The sequence below is a fragment of the Oreochromis niloticus genome, linkage group LG7 (genome assembly GCF_001858045.2).
Source record: "Oreochromis niloticus isolate F11D_XX linkage group LG7, O_niloticus_UMD_NMBU, whole genome shotgun sequence".
NCBI lineage: Eukaryota > Metazoa > Chordata > Actinopteri > Cichliformes > Cichlidae > Oreochromis > Oreochromis niloticus.
Window position 1 is genome coordinate 58,473,850 of NC_031972.2, and position 17,859 is coordinate 58,491,708.

The 17,859-nt window shown below is 38.2% G+C and overlaps 1 protein-coding gene across 4 annotated transcripts; it reads left to right on the forward strand.

Moving 5' to 3' along the window:
• Positions 1-292: 292 nt before the first annotated feature.
• cd44b (CD44 molecule (IN blood group) b) lies at positions 293-12,841 on the forward strand. Of its 4 annotated transcripts, XM_005470983.4 has the most exons (9): positions 293-679; positions 7,155-7,320; positions 7,736-7,878; positions 8,019-8,078; positions 9,672-9,680; positions 9,756-9,983; positions 10,695-10,769; positions 10,901-10,979; positions 11,110-12,841. In XM_005470983.4, the coding sequence occupies exons 1-9, from the start codon at positions 607-609 to the stop codon at positions 11,303-11,305; spliced, it is 1,029 nt and encodes a 342-aa protein (XP_005471040.1). In that variant the 5' UTR covers positions 293-606; the 3' UTR covers positions 11,306-12,841. The 4 variants fall into 4 exon arrangements, with proteins under 4 accessions (XP_005471040.1, XP_013124144.1, XP_013124146.1 ...); XM_013268690.3 differs by having other exon boundaries at positions 8,019-8,087; positions 9,672-9,983; XM_013268692.3 differs by having other exon boundaries at positions 8,019-8,087; positions 9,672-9,914.
• The last annotated feature ends 5,018 nt before the right edge of the window (positions 12,842-17,859 follow it).

Genomic DNA, 17,859 nt, shown 5'->3' on the forward strand with positions numbered 1-17,859 from the left:
TGATGAAGTGAAATCAAAAAAATTGATGACAATAGTGTGAGGATTAAAGAGAAAACAGATGGGCTCTCTTAAAACTCTCAAGAACACGAAAAGGGGAAGTTGAGGGGTGCTGGGAGAAAAGGCGGCAGAGTGGTAGGGAAGCAGGGTGAGGATAAGCAGCCAGACAGAAGAAGAGATGACATTCATCTTATTCATTGCAAACTGTAGAAAGGGGAAGCAAGTGAGAGGAAGAGAGGGGGGAGTCTGTGTGAGGTGGGGCAGCAGGGGGGTGGGGCAAGTGTGGGAGAGGCACAAGGGTGTGTGCTCAAATGAACCACTCTTCTACGTGGTGTGCCACTGGTCTCTCAGGCAGAGAATCGAAAAGTTGGGGTAAAATAGAGTCAGCTCCACCAGCTACCAGACACTCACAGCAACTCTCCTCCACAGCACCAGGTTTCTTCTCTGTCTCTCTTTTCTGTTCTCTTACTCATTTGCTCTCTTTTACTCTGACACACACCCACACACACAAACACACACCAACCGTCACTCCTGGCTGAAAGAAGACGGGACCACAGGAGAACTGTTAAACACCTTTACTTCTGCTAACCCAGCTCATCAGCAATCGCTATGCCCAGGATGTGGACTCTTATCTTGGGGGTCATGTTGGGATTACTGGCCTCCTCCAGGTCGGAAATTCAAGGTGAGGAGATTGTGCCTTTTTCCCAGTGGATTTCCCTTTGTTTGGGGATATTTTTTTTTCTTATTTGCCTAAATTGTACCGGTCTCTCAGGCAGCAGGAGTTTCTGAAAAGATTTTACCCAGACACTGTTATTACTCTGTGGAAAAAGACACCACTTAAAAGAAAGAGACTCTGCTCTGCTGCTTGTAGAATGCATGTGTAGATGCCGGCGAGAGAGTGTGAGCAACACCAGCACAGACAGTCTGGCAGTCCGAGACTCCTGATAGACACAAAGGAGATAAGCGCTCTTGCTCACTCTCTGTTTGCACGCTGGCAAGTGAACCTTATTGGGGTTTTGGATGACCAGTTTAGCTTTCAGAAGCTTTAAAGTAGAAGCAGAAGGAGATTTTTTTTCTTTGCTGGCACGCTTAATGCTACATCCTCTAACACAAAGGATGTAATCACCCTGGCAATGTCTCTCTGTCTGTCTCTTTTTCTTTGTCTCTTTCACACATGCTATTTCTGTGTAAGGTTTTGATTGAATTTGTTGCTTGGAGCGATATATCTCAGGAGGTGAAGCTGGTACAGAATCAAACAGGTCTGGGGCTTGTCTGGCTTATTCTCTCAGGAGCTGGTGGTTAGTTTGTTCATAGAGACTGCCTTTGGCACTGCGCCAGAGAACAATCAGCACCAAGCCATGAATTTGACCTGGATTTAAAGGCAAATATCAGACTACTTACCTGAACCGCTCATGTATGTGACATCAAGTGCATGTAGGAAGGGGGGGGGGGATCCACGCTCCCCCATAGTGCTTCAACATGTGTTTGCCCCTCAAGACTCGTTGTGGATTGTGTAGCTGTGAGTTGTGTGCATGTGTGTCTGCGTCTGTATCTCAGTGTCTGAGTGTCAGAGTAATTGGTGTCTGGAAACTTAAGTGTCCTGCAGTGGTTACTGCTCATCCTGATCCAGACAATGTCTGTTTTGCCACAAGCACAGCAATGAGAGCAGGTCTCGTGGACCAGTGACCGAACCAGACATCCACAAGATATCTAGATAGTTTTAAAGATACTTATTGCGTGGCTTCAGGAAATGATTCTGTGAAGATTTATAAGTAATATACCATATAAATAATCCATAGTAATGGCTGCAAATGCCCTAAAGGCTGTCATATTAATTTTTTACCAAGCAGTTCGTGTAATTTATTTGATCAGTTTAAATTAATATGTAACTGCATGACCTTTTGCCAGGGATGCAGTAAGACCCATATTTAGATTAAATCAAATCTATTGCTGCTTTTCAATAATTCATCCAGTGGTGAGAGTCTGTGAAATCTTTCATATGTGATCATTCGTAAATATCTATCAATAGGTAAAGATCAATAATTGATCCTAATGAAACAATAAGGCAATGAGTTAGAGAAACATTGTAGCCTCTGTTAGAGAGCAGAAGCAGTCTCCATAATGTACATGCACTTGGCCCAAAGTGGGTTGTGGCTGAATATTTGCCTCTTTGGTTTAGAAACCCCTGCTGTGGTGCTCGTGTTAGGTTTTGAGGTGAAGGATGGTCAAAGCCCCAGTGCAGGCACTCACAAAGAGGGCTTATACTTTTGTAGGTTCTGAGTACCTCCAGACACATGTCTCTTTCACCAATATAACGTCTGGTATGAATGAGTTTCCGTGTCCATGCATCATTACAGGTTGTTATAAGTTTTAGAGTTGCTCACCATTTTTTCTTTTGTTTTGCATGTTTCAACCTTCCTATTAGTACATGCCCTCTGCTCTTTGTCTTTCTTTTATGCATCAAAGTCTTTGTTACAAGAATGCTTTCTTAGAAAAAGTTCTATGTACCCAGCTAATCTGTGGTTCAGCTGAAACTTGTACCACACAGGAAATGGAAATGTGAATAATACTTGAATCTGAGATTTTGAGAGATAAAGTAAGTTATGCCTTTGCACAATTAGGAAATAAGGCTGATGTGATTCTTGTTTGCTGAGTGAAGCTAGGCTAACATTGGTTATGTCAACTCTAGAATAAAGGCTGGAAACAGATGGAGGAACAGGAACATTTTCTTTTTACATTTTTTTAACATTTGTTTTGATTAACACGAAAAGAATAACTGATGATAGTTATAGCTTTTTCTTGACTTTTAGAGGAAGCTAAATGTATTTCCCTGTTACTTCATACAGTTGGTAAGCTAAGAAGTGACTTCCACTTACTTCCCATAATGTGAGACACACAAGTTTTTTTTCAGCAGTCACAGAAAGCTCTTGAAAAAAGCTCAAGTAAAACTCTTGAATGAAAAATAAAAACGTGGGTATTCATGAAAATGTGTTTAAAATTGATTTTTCCTCTTGTAAATGTATCAGTTTGATGGTTCATACCTCTGTCAGCCAATCAAAAGGACTTCTGCAAGAGATAGTGTGGTACTTCCACTTTTTAAACTTTACTATTCAACTTTATTTATTTGTTTTTTTATTTAGATTTAAAGTTTAGGAAAAGGGTGTGAAAGGGTGTGAAAGTACATGTGATAGATTTGATAAATCTGATAAATATGGTATTTTTGTTTTTAAAGGAAAATGAATTAGGTAGGTGGTGCAGGAAGCCTGAAGGTGGGAAAGGAAATGACAGTTTAGAGTGAAAGTCAGATAATAACAGTCCTTGTGACCTTGCTTTTGTGTTCTTGTGTGCATATTTTCATAAGAGCTTGTGTTTCACCTGTCCCACTGGCCCATTGGACCTTTGTTGTGATGAATGGAGGGAAAGACGCATCTGCTGACAGAGCAACTTTACTCAAGTGTGAGAATGCAGGATACTGGAGCATTGTGGGAGCTATGACCACAAGGACCCTCTCTCACAAATAGCTGATGAACAAAATGGATGTTAATGTGGTCGTGGGACACGTGCAGCTGATTTTCTGTTCAAGCATTGAATTCCCACGTATAAATTAATATTTTTAGAAATGTTGTGAGTCATACTTTATGTGCAAGGTTTCACTACTTATCTCACTTAGGCTCCAGCCTACTGTGATCCTATCTTAGCTGTCACAGAGTGAGAGGAAAGGTAAACTCAGGACACACCACCAGTGTTTCACGGGCCTCTCAGTGAGAAGGAAAACTACAGCCAATTTCGAATCACAAATCAACCTGTCGTGCATAAATTTGGACTCCGGAGCACCCACAGAAGATGCATGCAGGGAGAACATGTAAACTCCACACAGAAAGCCCCCAGCTAACCACAGCGTTCTTGCTGTGAAGTGCCAGCGCTAACCACTGCACGACTTTGCTGCTTCCCTTTTCAGTAAAGTGCACCTCAGAAAATGTGGATAAGAGAATAAAAATAAACACAACCCGTGTGCGTGTGTTCCTGCTTTCCATGGCGTGCCATGTGAAACCAAGAAGAAATTATCAGTGACTGTTCCTGCGCATGTGTGTCTGTGATGCGCTTGTCTGTTTGCGCACCTGTGCGCAGGGGGCAAATTGTACTTTATTGCTGCCCTAGAAAAGACAAGCAGAGAGTAATGAAAGAAAACAAGACAAAATGAGAGAGAGCAGGAAAAAAAGTGATAGCTGAGAGTCAGGCTTGTCAATTACTTCTACAGCAGCTGGAGGTTTTGGCAAGAAGCTGTGCTAAAGCTCTCTTTCTCTTAGGCTTTGTATCTACAGACTACACAGTCTCCTTGGTTTCAACTCCATTAGGTGACAATAGAGCCTTTGGGAGAGTCAGTGCTTTGGCACAACAGGTTTCTGGGCCGTATAAAGACACCCATGACTGTTCCCTCTGCACACTAATGATTGCTCCTAAGATTCATGTCAGCCTCTTTTTCATTGCGCAGAGCCGTGCCCGCTTTGATCTCTCTGGGCACAGAGAGAAACACGGTCCCATGTGGCAGCAAACGTTGAAGTTCTTTCAGGTGTGTGTGTGCATATGTGTGAAAGTGAGAGATAAAAAAGTGGTGGTGGCGAGGGAGTTAGCGAGGGCAAAGATCAGAAATTGCTCTGCAATAAAAGTTGCACTGCCTTTTTTTTGCCTAACTGCTTATAACAGCAGAGATCTCAACTTCCGTCTGTTGCTAGTGCTCTGTTTACTCATAACAGCCAGTGGAAAGTGGGTGGACCTATTTTTTAATCATATCTGGCGTTTTATAAGACTCCTGTCTTTATTTCAAGGAGATAAGCATGCTATCAAATTAAAAATAACAATTTTATGTGTATCTCAATGTTTGGAGTGGAGAAAAGGAAGTTTACACTAAAGCAAAATTAATATTTTTCTTTTTGGTAACTCTTTACAGTACGGTTACATGAAAAATTGAATGATTAACAGGTTCTCTTATCAAGCGTGGCTTAGAATCAAGTTGTTTTAATGAAAATGATTTATGAGTTATACAACTTTATAGTTTAATGCTGGTTAATGTTTGCAGATGTACTCTAATCATTGAACGTATTGACATTAGGCTACTTATGGGCAGTTTACTCCAAATGATTTGCAGATGCAGACATCACATTTTGCTTCACTGATAAAACATAAAATAGAATAGGAGTCTGATTTATGATTATTGCTGTAAGCTGTTACATTAAGCACTGCGTCAAGTATTATGTCTAAGATACTGTTAATCTGTGCACTCACGTCACTATGAAAGATAAAGCTATGGTTGATGAGGTTTCACATGATGCTTTCCAATACATTTTGAAGAATTCATGTACCTTAGATATTTCCTGGAAGAATGTCTTTTTCTGTTTATATACTGCTATATAAGTCTCAGAAATCCTTACAATTATTCTTTACTGCCTCTAAATAAACAACTTCACTAATGTTTTTATAGTACAGCAGGGGTGTTCAACTCCAGGCCTCAAGGGCCGGTGTCCTGCAGATTTTAGATGTGTGCTTTATCCAACACAGTAATTTAAATGGCTAAATTACCTCCTCAACATGTCTTTAGGTTCTCCAGAGGCCTGGGAATGAACTAATCATTTGATTCAGGTGTGCTGAGCCAGGGTGGTATCTAAAACCTGCAGGACACCGGCCCTTGAGGCCTGGAGTTGGACACCCCTGTACTACAACTAGGTTTATTTCATGTTGTATTGATTGCAGGAGAATTGTATTGCTGTATAAAGACATTTTTAAAGTAGTACTTTGTTATATTGTTGCCAAAGAGTGTTTTAGAGTGACTCCAGAGTATTTTACTGATTTTCCCTATAGAGAAGGTTTTTTTTGTTTGTTTATTTTTAGGTTTTTTACTGCACCTCACAAGGAAGGTGTGGTCTCATTTTTAGTTTTGTGGAACAGTTTCAACAAGTTTCTGATCAGCTAACTTTGGTTATTGCATATTTCTCCTCCAAGAGACCCATACTGATCATACTGTTGCTCCAAACAAGGAACAACAGTTTAACACTTTCACACTTGACTGCAGGAAGTTAAGATAAATCATGTGCGTCATTTTCCTGTGTGATGTGTGATTAAGGCATCATGCATGCTACCATGGCAACAAATTTAAACAAGCACCAAACAGAAGAAAACAGAAGATTTTTTTCCCGTACATGAACAACACGAATTTAAATAGATACTGCATTTGCATTTTGTGAATCTTGCTGCACAAATCTGTTTTGTTGTTGTTGTTCTTCAGTCTGAGTCAACAGTTCAGGCTTTTGTTTCTTATGGTGTTTATGATTATTTTGATGTTGAGATTGTAATTTCTGATAAAAAATGTTTTCAGGCTAACTTTCAAAACTTACACAGGAGTTTTGTATGCAGTGGCAAGTATCTCCCTCATTCTCAGTCGTGCTCATGGCAGGAAAATCTCCAGGTGTCTAAATTCTAAAATTGATTTCTTGCCAATACCAACGGTTACAGTGTGTGTGTGTGTGTGTGTGTGTGTGTGTACACCGTGCACCTGTGGCTCTATGACAGGACTAGCTATGTATACACAAACTTCTGTTAGCTCATTGCTCATTTGCTAACCCTAGCTTGCCTTTCAGCATCACAAAGTCATTTTGCTGAAGATTAACTTACACAAATTACCTCACATGACACAGAACACACAGTGCATGGGACTCTGTGACACTTTCCTTTTTGTGGAATTATTGTAAAGACATAAAGCATGTTTAGGCCGAAAAAGTGTTATTTTCACAAAGTGGTTACTTAATTTTTTAGTTTTGTCTTGTGTAATTTCCAGGGGTAGGAAGCATACATTGCAATGTGTGAACTCTTAAGCTAAAATCTATAGTTGTTATTGTGTGTACTACCAGAGTCATGATACGTTTGTATACAAAAATATTATCATTATTTTCAGTAGTGTAAGTATTATTAGTCTTAGTAGTTTATTATTATTATTATTATTACCACATGTTGAATTGTGATTCTGTTTGATTTGCTGTTATTTTCTCCAAATCCCTTCACCCAAATAACAAGTCTTCTCTATGTGTTACTGCAAGTGGCCTATGCAGTGAATAGAGATCAAACCAGTAAAACCGATTAAATTTTTTTTCTGTTTCTCCCTGCAGTGAATGTCCGAAGCTGCAGCATTGCTGGAGTTTTCCGGGCTGAAGGAAATGACCGTCACTCTTTGGACTTTGGCATGGCTGAAAAAGTGTGTGAGCAACAGAAGAGCACCATTGCAACCCGAGAACAAGTCGAGGAGGCCTATAATGCATCTATGGAAACCTGCAGGTGCATCAACAAGCATTCTTCTAAAAATGTGTATTTGTATTCACGGTTACGAGCTAAATTGTTTTAACGGAAATTTATTTTCATATTTCTCAGATCCCCCCTTTTTGGGGATTTTTTTTTTAAAGTTTTGGTTTTGATTTTGCAATATAGACCCTAATTTAAATCATGTGATGCTTTTGGGTCCTCTTGTGTTGTTTTTGTGCGTGTGTCCCTTTAGCTAAAATGTGCACATATAAAAGTCACCACGACTGACCATCATTTACCCTCCAGTTGAGGAAACCACCTTCTCATTAACTCTATTAGTTGTGGGATGTGTTTTAGCATGATTTAATTTGATAGATTGTATCCACTGTTAACAAATGTACAATCATTTTAACATAAGAATATTACTAACAATATTATTGTATCTGTTTAGGAACGGCTGGATCAGCAATACGAGCATCGCCATCCTCAGACACAAGAGCCACGAAAATTGTTCAAAGAGCATGATTGGTTTAATTATAAATACAAAAGTACAGCCTGATGAGAAATATGATGTCTACTGCTATGATGAAAATGGTAACTTTCACAAAATGAATAAAGCTGTTACCCAGCTGCAATCAAATGCTAATATACAAATTGTCTTGTAAATTTGCAGTCTAGATTTAATTGAACTTGGCTTTTTGGTGATGTCTTCTTCCTGCTTCCTTTTGTGTCAGCTGGATCAAAGAAGAACTGCACCAATAAATTTGATTTGAGAAAACTCCAAAATCCACCAGGTAAGCAAAGTAAGCCCATTCCCTCTGTCGTTGCTTTAATACATCTGGCATCCATAGTTAATAAGGAGAGGTTATTTGTGAACGTGAACATTTTTTACGATACAGAATTTAACTAAGCAACTTGGTGATTAGACTCTGATGATCCATCACAGCAGAAAAGAATCCCATTGGTGAAAGGAATTAGGAGAGGAACCCTCAGAGTGTAGAAGCTGGTGGTGATGAAAATCAAAATGAGTTGGTGAGGTGTGGTTCTGAGTGACCAGGATGAGGAGGAGATTGGGAGGAGGTGGGTTGCATGAATCAAAGTCTGAAAGGCAGAATGAGCACTGAGATTTAAAACAGCTATGGAATAAGGGTGGGATGTCACTCAAGTTCATACGTATGTAGACGAGTTAATACTTTTGGCAATGTAGTGTATAATGACCAAAGTCATAAAAGTAATGCTATATAATGGTGACGGCTAAATCATTATCGCCTTGTATGATAATCTGTACCTGGAATGTACGATGAACTCACCAACCATTTAATTAGGTACAACTGTTCACCTGGCTGCCCATATCAGTAATCACAGTGCAGCAACTCAGTGGATTTAGACAGGTAGAAATCGTCAAGATGACCTGCAGAAGTTCAAATTGAATGAAGGTGGAATGGTTGCTGGTATCAGACAAGCTGGTTTTCTGGGATTTTCCCACACAACTATTTCTAGGGTTTACAGAGAATGATCTGAAAAAGATGAAATATCCAGTGAGCGGCAGTTTCCCTGGGCAGAAATGTCTAGTTGGTGTCAGAGGTCAGATGAGAACGACTGCTTTGAACTGCAAGGAAGGCAACATAAAAACCAAGGAATGCACAACACATCAAACCTGGAAACAGATGGGCTACAGAAGCAGAAGAACACCCCACGTTCCACCCCTGACATTTTCTCGGCACTCTGGGTCCCTTGGTACCAACTGAGCATTAGTTAAACTCCACAGGCTACCTGAGTGTTTTTGCTGCCCATGTCCATTCTTTTATGACCACAGTATAGCGATCTTCTGATAAATCATCTCAATCTGGTTTCTTAGCATGGCAACGAGGCCACTGCGCTCAGTCACCAGACCACAGTCACCAGATCTCAGTCCAATAGAACACTTTTGGGATGTAGTGAAACAGAACAATAGAATAGAATGCTTTTAATTGTCACAATATATTTTGGCATATATCATTAGCATCCATTCATTCACCAATTTTTACACTTATCCAGTTAAAGGCACTAAGGAGCTTGAGACCATCCCAGCTCCTATAGAATGAGAGGCAGGGTACATGTGTGAATGTGGGATATCATTAACATGAAAGATCATTTTGTAGCATTGCATAATTATTTGAAAACTTGTAAGCAAAGAAAACGGAAATCCTCGAAACAAAACTAATATTCTTGTTGCTTCTTGCGAAGTCACTTAGAAAGTTCAAGTTACTTTTGATGTCCATGAATACTCAATATTATCAAAGTGATCCCAGAAGAAAAAAATTAAAAGTTATGTTTTGTTATAACTGTTATAACCATGCACGACTCTTTCTTTTCTGATTCCTGCCTCCATCCTGAAAACCCAACAGCAACCAAAGGTGAAGAAAAGACAACTACACCTCAAGCCCTTGAAAATGAGACAGACCCAACTCTATCAACTTTTAATATTACAGAGGATTCCTCTGAAGATCCTGATGCAGAGCCTACTGAAGAGACTGAGACCATCACTATGAGTACATTACCAGTCCTGTCCACTTCCAGTCCTGCAGAAATCAACAATGGATCAGGGGGGGGGTCGTCTGAGTTGGAACCCTATACAACAGTTTCAACAAGTAAGGAAATGCAAACTCCTCTTGGGGATGAGACAAAGAGTCATGACGAATATTCTTCCACAACACAATGTAAGAAAAACATACAGCAATGCAAACTCAGAACAAAGAGTTTTGTATATGAATACAGTTCAGTTCAGGATTGAGATGTATTCTTCATGATTTTGATCATCTACTGATAAAATATAATGACAGTATAATGCTTTGCCATAGTATACAAGGCCTATTTCTCCTAGACACTGTATTGAACTCAGGCCATGTGTTATTTGCTCTACATTCTTCTATCTTTGTATATTCCAAAGATAGAATAATGAAAAATTATGTTTAATTTCAATAATGTCAAATTGTTTATAATTTTATAACTTAACATAGAAAAATGCTGTCATAATGTACCATAATGACATCTCATGCCACAGGTCTGCTGGGGATGGCTAAAGTAAGTTTTAGAACTTAGGACGCCCCCTTGTGTTAGTTTGAGTTGTACAATTTTATTTGCTGAAGGCACTGACACCTTAACTCAAAAAGGTTTAATTAAAGGCCTAATAACAGTGCTATAAGTGACACTTTGGGAGAGATAATGCAGAGGGGGAAACAGCTTTATTGATATTTTGCAGTTTGTAGTATCTAGTAATGCACACCAGTCTGGTCCACTCACAGAGAAAAGGAAATTAAATGTGAATGGTAATATTTAAGACATATTTATTTTTGAGACATCTATATGCCAATAAATGACTTATATCTAGGATGGTATAAACTGAATATCTCTTGTTTTGTTGAAATCAGTCCCCCCAAAAGATGGCAAAGGTCGCATTGCAGGTTCTACTGAAAAGCCTAAGTCACAGGGCGACAGTGACTCAAGTAAGCAAGTTATTTCACCAATACCATATAAAGAGTCATTGCAGTTATGTCATACTATGCAATCCTATTTACACTCTGGACTGACAGTGATGTTTACTTCTTTTAATCCTAACTTTTATGTCTCCTTCTAGATTGGATTGTTATTCTTCTAGTGATTGTGGCAGTCATTATTATTATTCTTCTATGTGCAGCTGTCGCCAAGAGAAAAAGGTATGACTTGGATTACCATCATAATAGGACTGACAATTAACACCTAGTAAAACACCCCTCTATATGCTACACAGTGAGGCATTGCAAAATGTAACATTAATTATATGTGTATCTAAATGTGCTTTTGCAGCTTGTGCGGCAAGACACAAACCCTGATAATCACAAAAGACACAGGTGAAGGCAATGGAACAGCAGCGGCATCTGGCTCCCAGAACCAGGAAATGGTGACCCTCATGAGCAAGGAGAAGGTCCAAGAGAACGGCAACACAGAGGAATTCACTGTCATCACTCTGGGAGAGTCGACAGATAAAGAGCAGCTGGCATGAGGGATGATAGTGCAGATGATAGTTGGTTAGAGGAGTCAAAGTGAGGAGATGATCAAGACAGTAGATGGGTGGGGCGGGGGCTCCAGTTTCTGGGGGGGATAAAATTGCTTTTGGTGGCAAGCACTGAAGGGTGTTACAGAGACTGTCTAGCTGAGGCTTGGCTTCAGACTCAGTACTCAGTGGGTCTGAAGCATGTCTTTTAACATGGGCAACATTTTGTTTGTCTGGTAGCACAGACTGAATGTTGCTCAGGGGTTGGGAATGTATTTTTTGTTTGTTTTCGCGTTTGTACATTTGTATGCTTTATTGATGATAAAGTCATAGGCGCAAGTGTTTAAGGGGACATGAGGAGTGACAACAAATTTAGATAATGTTCATCTCTTTTAGAGAAGGTGGATCCCAAAATTTGCAATTCAGCCTAAATGGAAAAGATGGAATCAGCAATGAGAAGTGATTTATCTTCTTTAACTTACATCAATAATGTTAGGCCACCAGTCCCCCCAAGTATTTAATTTATTTTTTTCACTATTGTTAATGGCTCGTGTATATTTCAAACATTTCCTGAGAACTGAAATGTTCTTTTCCATGTTCAAGAAAACTGGGGATGTCACTACCTTAATTTATGCAGCTTTTTCTTGATCTCTGTATATAAAGTATGTATATTGAAAATGACTTAGCAATAGCTCCATGTGTCTTCTTGTTTGTTTTTTGTATTTTTTTTAATAGTAAGGGCTTAGTACCTGTTTTAAGGAGGTTTCCGAGGGTCATTTAATTAGAAGCTGTATCTTGAGAAACACTGAGGATGAAATTGTGAAACAATTGTGATTTTGCAATAGTCAAAGTTAATTTAAGGCATCAAAAATTTATGCATCACTGAAGTCAGTTAAAATAATGTACATTTATACTGAGTTGCAAATATGAGGATACCTTGATGTTATCCTGAGGATAAGAAGAATCATAGTAAAGATGTAACCATACTATATACACAGTGTGTACATTCATTGGGGCTAAAGGACCGCACAAAAGAAACAATTTGACTGTATCTATAGCACATTAACTATTTCCAATGCCAAATTTGCCACACGAGTGACAGGTGCTTGTCATTGGATACTGAATAGCACATACAATAATAACATATGCTTGTACTGTATGTGAAAGGTTTTTTCAAGAGAAAAAGACTGCAACAATACTGTCTATGTGTTCCCAAGAGAGGGGTTTGTAATGATGACACTTATGTGCTTTGCTCTGATGTGCCAGTTGCTCAAACATGTAAACAAAATGCTGCATTTTTTTTCTACTGACCCCTTCAAAGCTAAAATATACATTTTTTTCTTATCAAGATCAATTCCTGTGTGCCAACCTTTTGTTGAACTGCAAACAGATTTAGGTTTGTGAATTCCTCCTTTTTTCTCTAAAATGATTTGCTTTGAACAGAAGTAGCAAATGTATTAGAGTTGCCAGCTTTATGACAGAATAACGCATGTCATTGAAATGATTTGTAAAGTCTTGAATTAAATAAATGTGTACATAAACAGATTTGCTGGAATTGGGTGTTCCCTCCGTAATTACTGTTGCTTTTTGTGTAGTGACAAAGGGAGCAATCGATCGGTGTAGCCAGAGAGGAAATGCAAGTGGTTACACTGCGCTGCATAACAGGAAGAGAAGTTTCCATGGTACCAGGACTGTGACGAGAGAACATGTTTACACAGAAGTCAGAAAGAGAAAAAGACGGCCATTTTGAAAGACAGAGAAGGCTTCTTTCCTGGATTAAAATGCATGCAGTGTAGTCACAATGACAACAGAGAAGTATTACTGTTTTTTTTTCCATGCATTTATTGCACAGTGCACTGTCTAATTCACTGACACTGATGGATAATGGAGAAGTCCTTGAATCAGAATTAGTTTCAATAGTTAGCAAGGGGTGGTTCATCTGTTTGAACACAGAAAAAAGTGCAATTATTTACAGTGTTGTTTAAAGTATTTGCCCCATCCTGATTTCTTTTTTTTTTTTTGCATATTTGTCACACTTGCATATTTTAGATCATGAAGTAAATGTTAATAACAGACAAAAATAGCCTGAGTAAATATTAAATGTAGTTTTTAAACAATGATTTCATTTATTAAAGGGTAAAAAAAAAATACTATTCAAACTTAAAATCCTTTTATTAGTTTATGTTCAAATACTAGACAGAACAACTTGATATATATATATATATTTTTTTTTTTTCCATATTTTACTTACCTGGCCCTCAAATATTTTTTAAGTCTTTTCCCATTAGGAATACTGATGCAGGCCAAAGAAAAATTCAGGCTTTTATCTTTATAGGACCAGCGTTTAAGGTGTTGCGGATAAGTACAACAAAATAAAACCAGTACCGGTACCAAAAAAAGAAGATTTATTCACAACACATGGGAAAGGACCCAGGGAACCTAAGTTAATGATAAAAAATAACGATAAATTAATGGAAAATTTTTATAAACAATTATATATATCTGAAAATACAGCCACATTAAGTGACACCCAAAATTTTTTACATAAACTCAATCTACCAACTTTGTCTGAAGGTGATCGAGCTCGTCTTGGGGAACAAATAACACAAGAAGAGGTGCTGACAGCAATTAAATCTCTGCAACGAGGGAAAGCCCCGGGCCCAGATGGTTTTGGTCCAGACTTCTATAAAGTTTTCCAGGATCAAGTAGCTATACCTCTTTTAAATATGTATCTGCATTCTATTAAAAGGGGAAGTCTTCCCAATACATTGTACTCTGCAAATATATCGCTATTCCATAAGAAGGATAAACCAGTTGATCAATGTGCTTCCTATCGCCCAATTAGTTTAATAAATGTTGACAGCAAAATTTTGTCTAAAATATTGTCTAATAGACTAGAAAAGTATATACCTAAACTTATTAAGGCAGATCAGATGGGCTTTATCAAGAATAGACAATCAATTACAAACATAAGAAAATTATTGAATATTATAGAACACTCTGAGGTAACCAAAACACAAGGACTTGTTGTATCACTAGATGCGGAAAAAGCTTTTGACCGCGTTGAGTGGACTTATATGTTTGCTGTGATGGAGAAATTTGGCCTGGGCAGGGGGTTTATAGACATGATCAGACTGTTATATGTCACCCCAAGAGCATCTGTTATAGTAAATGGTATTAAATCCTCAGAATTCGGTTTACAGAGATCAACAAGATAGGGGGACCCGATTTCCCCATTAATTTTTGCTTTAGTTATTGAACCACTGGCAGAGGCCATTAGAAATAATCAAAGTATATCTGGATACCAAATACAAGGAGTTGAATTTAAAATTCTACTATACGCAGACGATGTTCTGCTGTTTGTCACTAATCCCCAGGATGCTATACCCTCTGTATTATCTATTATAGAAACTTTTGGATATCTCTCCGGGTATAAGGTTAATATGAATAAAACTATTGCTTTGCCACTAGGAAATTTGCCCAGGACATGTAATATCCCATTTACCTGGTCGGGTTCGGGATTTAAGTACTTGGGGATACACATTTTACCTAATATAAGAGGTATATTGAAACAGAACATAGATATAGTTCGTAACAGTATTAAAAAAGACCTTTCCAGATGGATGGATCTCCCGGTCTCTTGGATGGGAAGAATAAATTTAATTAAAATGAATGTGTTGCCCCGGCTTTTATATCCTCTACAAATGCTCCCAATAACTCTTACTAAAAAAACTGTAAAAGAAATTGAAAAAGATATGTCAAGGTTTATTTGGAGGGGTAAGAAACCCAGATTAAGTATGAAAACGTTACAGCTGCCCAAAGATAAAGGGGGTCTTGCCTTTCCCAACATCTTGCTGTATAACTGGTCATGTCATAGTAGAGTTATACATGAATGGATCCACACATATCTAAAAGACACAGATGATCCCCTTGAAGCCTGGACATGTCAGCCATTTAATCTTCTAAGTGAACTAGTGAGTAAATATAATAAAAAACATAATAAAGTAATGATTGATACTTATTTAAAAACATGGCGTGATATGAGTAAATACACTGAAAGTAATCCTATACTTAGTTATATAACACCTTTTTTAAATAATCAGCACTTCACACCGGGAATGGAAAGTGCAGTATTTCAGAGATGGTTTGGTGCAGGAATACGTGTGGTGGGTGATCTGTTTGATGGGAATGTTTGTATGTCTTTTGAGCAGGTCCAAAAGAAATACACTATACATCAAACGGATTTTTTTGCATTTTTACAGGCTCGCCACCTAATTACTTCATGTCATGATGCTTTGCATAATACAATGCAACTAGGACCCATGGAAAATTTCTTCCTACATTTAAGTGCAGATAATAGTACTATAAGACAGTTTTATAATGTACTACAAGGTTATAATAAACACAATATTGGAAAACTGATTAGGAGCTGGGAGGGTGACCTCCAGTGTCAGTGTGATGATCATGCCTGGAGTGAGTCCATACAATCTGTGCATTCTTTATTTCTTAGTAACAGATTTAAAGAAATTCAATATAAAATTTTACATAGACAGCATAGAACACCTATTTTTCTGAATAAAATTGATCCGAGCAGGTCTGCACAATGTATTAAATGTAAATCTGCGCCGGGGTCCTACGTGCACTGTCTTTGGACTTGCTCAAAAATCTCAAAATTCTGGCTCTGTGTAACTAAAGAACTAAAAGGGATATTTAAAAGCAGAATACAAAGAGATCCAGCTCAGTATCTATTGGGGCTGCCAATTTCGAACAAATTTCCAGATAAAAACAAGCATATACTTCTATGCAAACTACTGTTTTTGGCAAGAAAATGTATTCTTTTTAATTGGATTAATGAAAAACCACCAACAATAACTCAGTGGTATAAAGAAATTTTTAGAGTATTACCAATGGAAAGACTGAGTGCAAAATTAAGTGGCAATGATGATATTTTTTGGGATATATGGCGCCCGCTATTGGATTACTTACCTGATGATCTGAAGAAAACCATACTGATAGGCACAACCCCACTTCACTGGCGGGTTGAGTTTGTCAGGAGATATATGTAAATGATTGGTAGACCGAATTATATATACTGTATCAGTTTCCCGTCTACATGTCTCAGATTGCTCATTATGGGGTTTTTCTTTGATCTGCTTTGAGGTTGTTTTTTTTTTTTTGGTTTGTTTGTTTTTTTGTTTTGTTTTGTTTTTTTTGTTTGTTTTGGGGGGTTTTTTTTCTTTCTTTTATTGTTTCTGTTTTGATCTTTGTTTTGTTTTGTATAAAGGGAAAATTATTAAAAAAAAAAAAAAAAAAAATAACGATAAAAACCAATAAGACCCTGAAAACCATAAATTTCACACCCAAGCCTCAACTCTCGCGGCCTAGTACCAAACGACTCACGGACCTGTACCGATCCATGGCCCGGGGGTTGGAGAACGCTGATGTAAATGTGACAAATATGCAAAAAGAAAAAAATATTGAAAAGGGGTGAAAGACTTATACACAAAAAGTGTTCATCTTTTATATACAGTCTATGTTTAAATGGCCTGGCCTGCATTTGTATAGCGCTTAACTCAATCCCTAAGGACCCCAAAGCGCTTTACACTACATTCAGTCATTCACACACTGGCAATGGCAAGCTACATTGTAGCCACAGCTGCCCTGGGGTGCACTGACAGAGGCGAGGCTGCCGGACACTGGCGCCACCGGGCCCTCTGACCACCACCAGTAGGCAAACATGGGGTTAGTATCTTGCCCAAGGATATTTGGCATGCAACCAGGAGGCAGCCTGGGATCAAACCACCGACCTTCTGATCAGTGGCTGACCTGCTCTGCCACCTGAGCTACAGCCACCCCATGTTTATTTGTAGTAAACCATTTCTAGCCTTAATGAGATGCATCCTCTTCTTTTTACTTCACCCAATATTTTTGTCAAATGAACTGTGTCCCATTTTGCAACACAAATGTCATATTTTATGTGGTATAGTCAATACCTCAACAAAAGGAACATACAGCATTTCTCTATGTAAAACCCAATATGGGTCTAATGTTTATAAAGACTATTGGCATGTGGGACAACCAACAATAATCTTCTGCCAATTATTTAGCTTTTCATTAGCTTTTATCAAATTTATCTGTATTCAGCTGGAAGACAGAATTTGACAGAAATTGAAATCTTGGCTCCAGACATCTGCTAGTTATACTGGAAGCCCGACAAAATCACCAGTTGCCCAGAGGCTAATTCAGTAAGCTATCTGATCGATTCCCACATTAGCTTTGAAGCAATGACGCTTTGGAGTTTATTTACAATGTATTATGGGTTCAACAAATAGGTTCCTTTTTTTTCCTTTAGCAAGTTCACCACCTAAAAGATTTTGTAGTATTTGTTGCCTTAATCTGAAGATTAATAAGATCAATATAAATAGCAAAATGGGATAGAGTAGCTTAAAACAAGCAGTAAATACTTCACTGTCTATTTTCTCCCTCACCTTCTTAATAAATAAGATAAATCGTCTTAAGATAAAATCTACTTGTGTTTCTGCACTCTTTAGAAATGTTTATAC

Bases quoted from the DNA above. Each gene is read 5' to 3' on its own strand.
- cd44b (XM_013268690.3), top strand. From the start codon at position 607: ATGCCCAGGATGTGGACTCTTATCTTGGGGGTCATGTTGGGATTACTG. The intron at 680-7,154 runs GTGAGGAGATTG...TTCTCCCTGCAG, and splicing joins CTCCAGGTCGGAAATTCAAG to TGAATGTCCGAAGCTGCAGC. The intron at 8,088-9,671 runs GTAAGCCCATTC...AAAACCCAACAG, and splicing joins AAATCCACCAGGTAAGCAAA to CAACCAAAGGTGAAGAAAAG.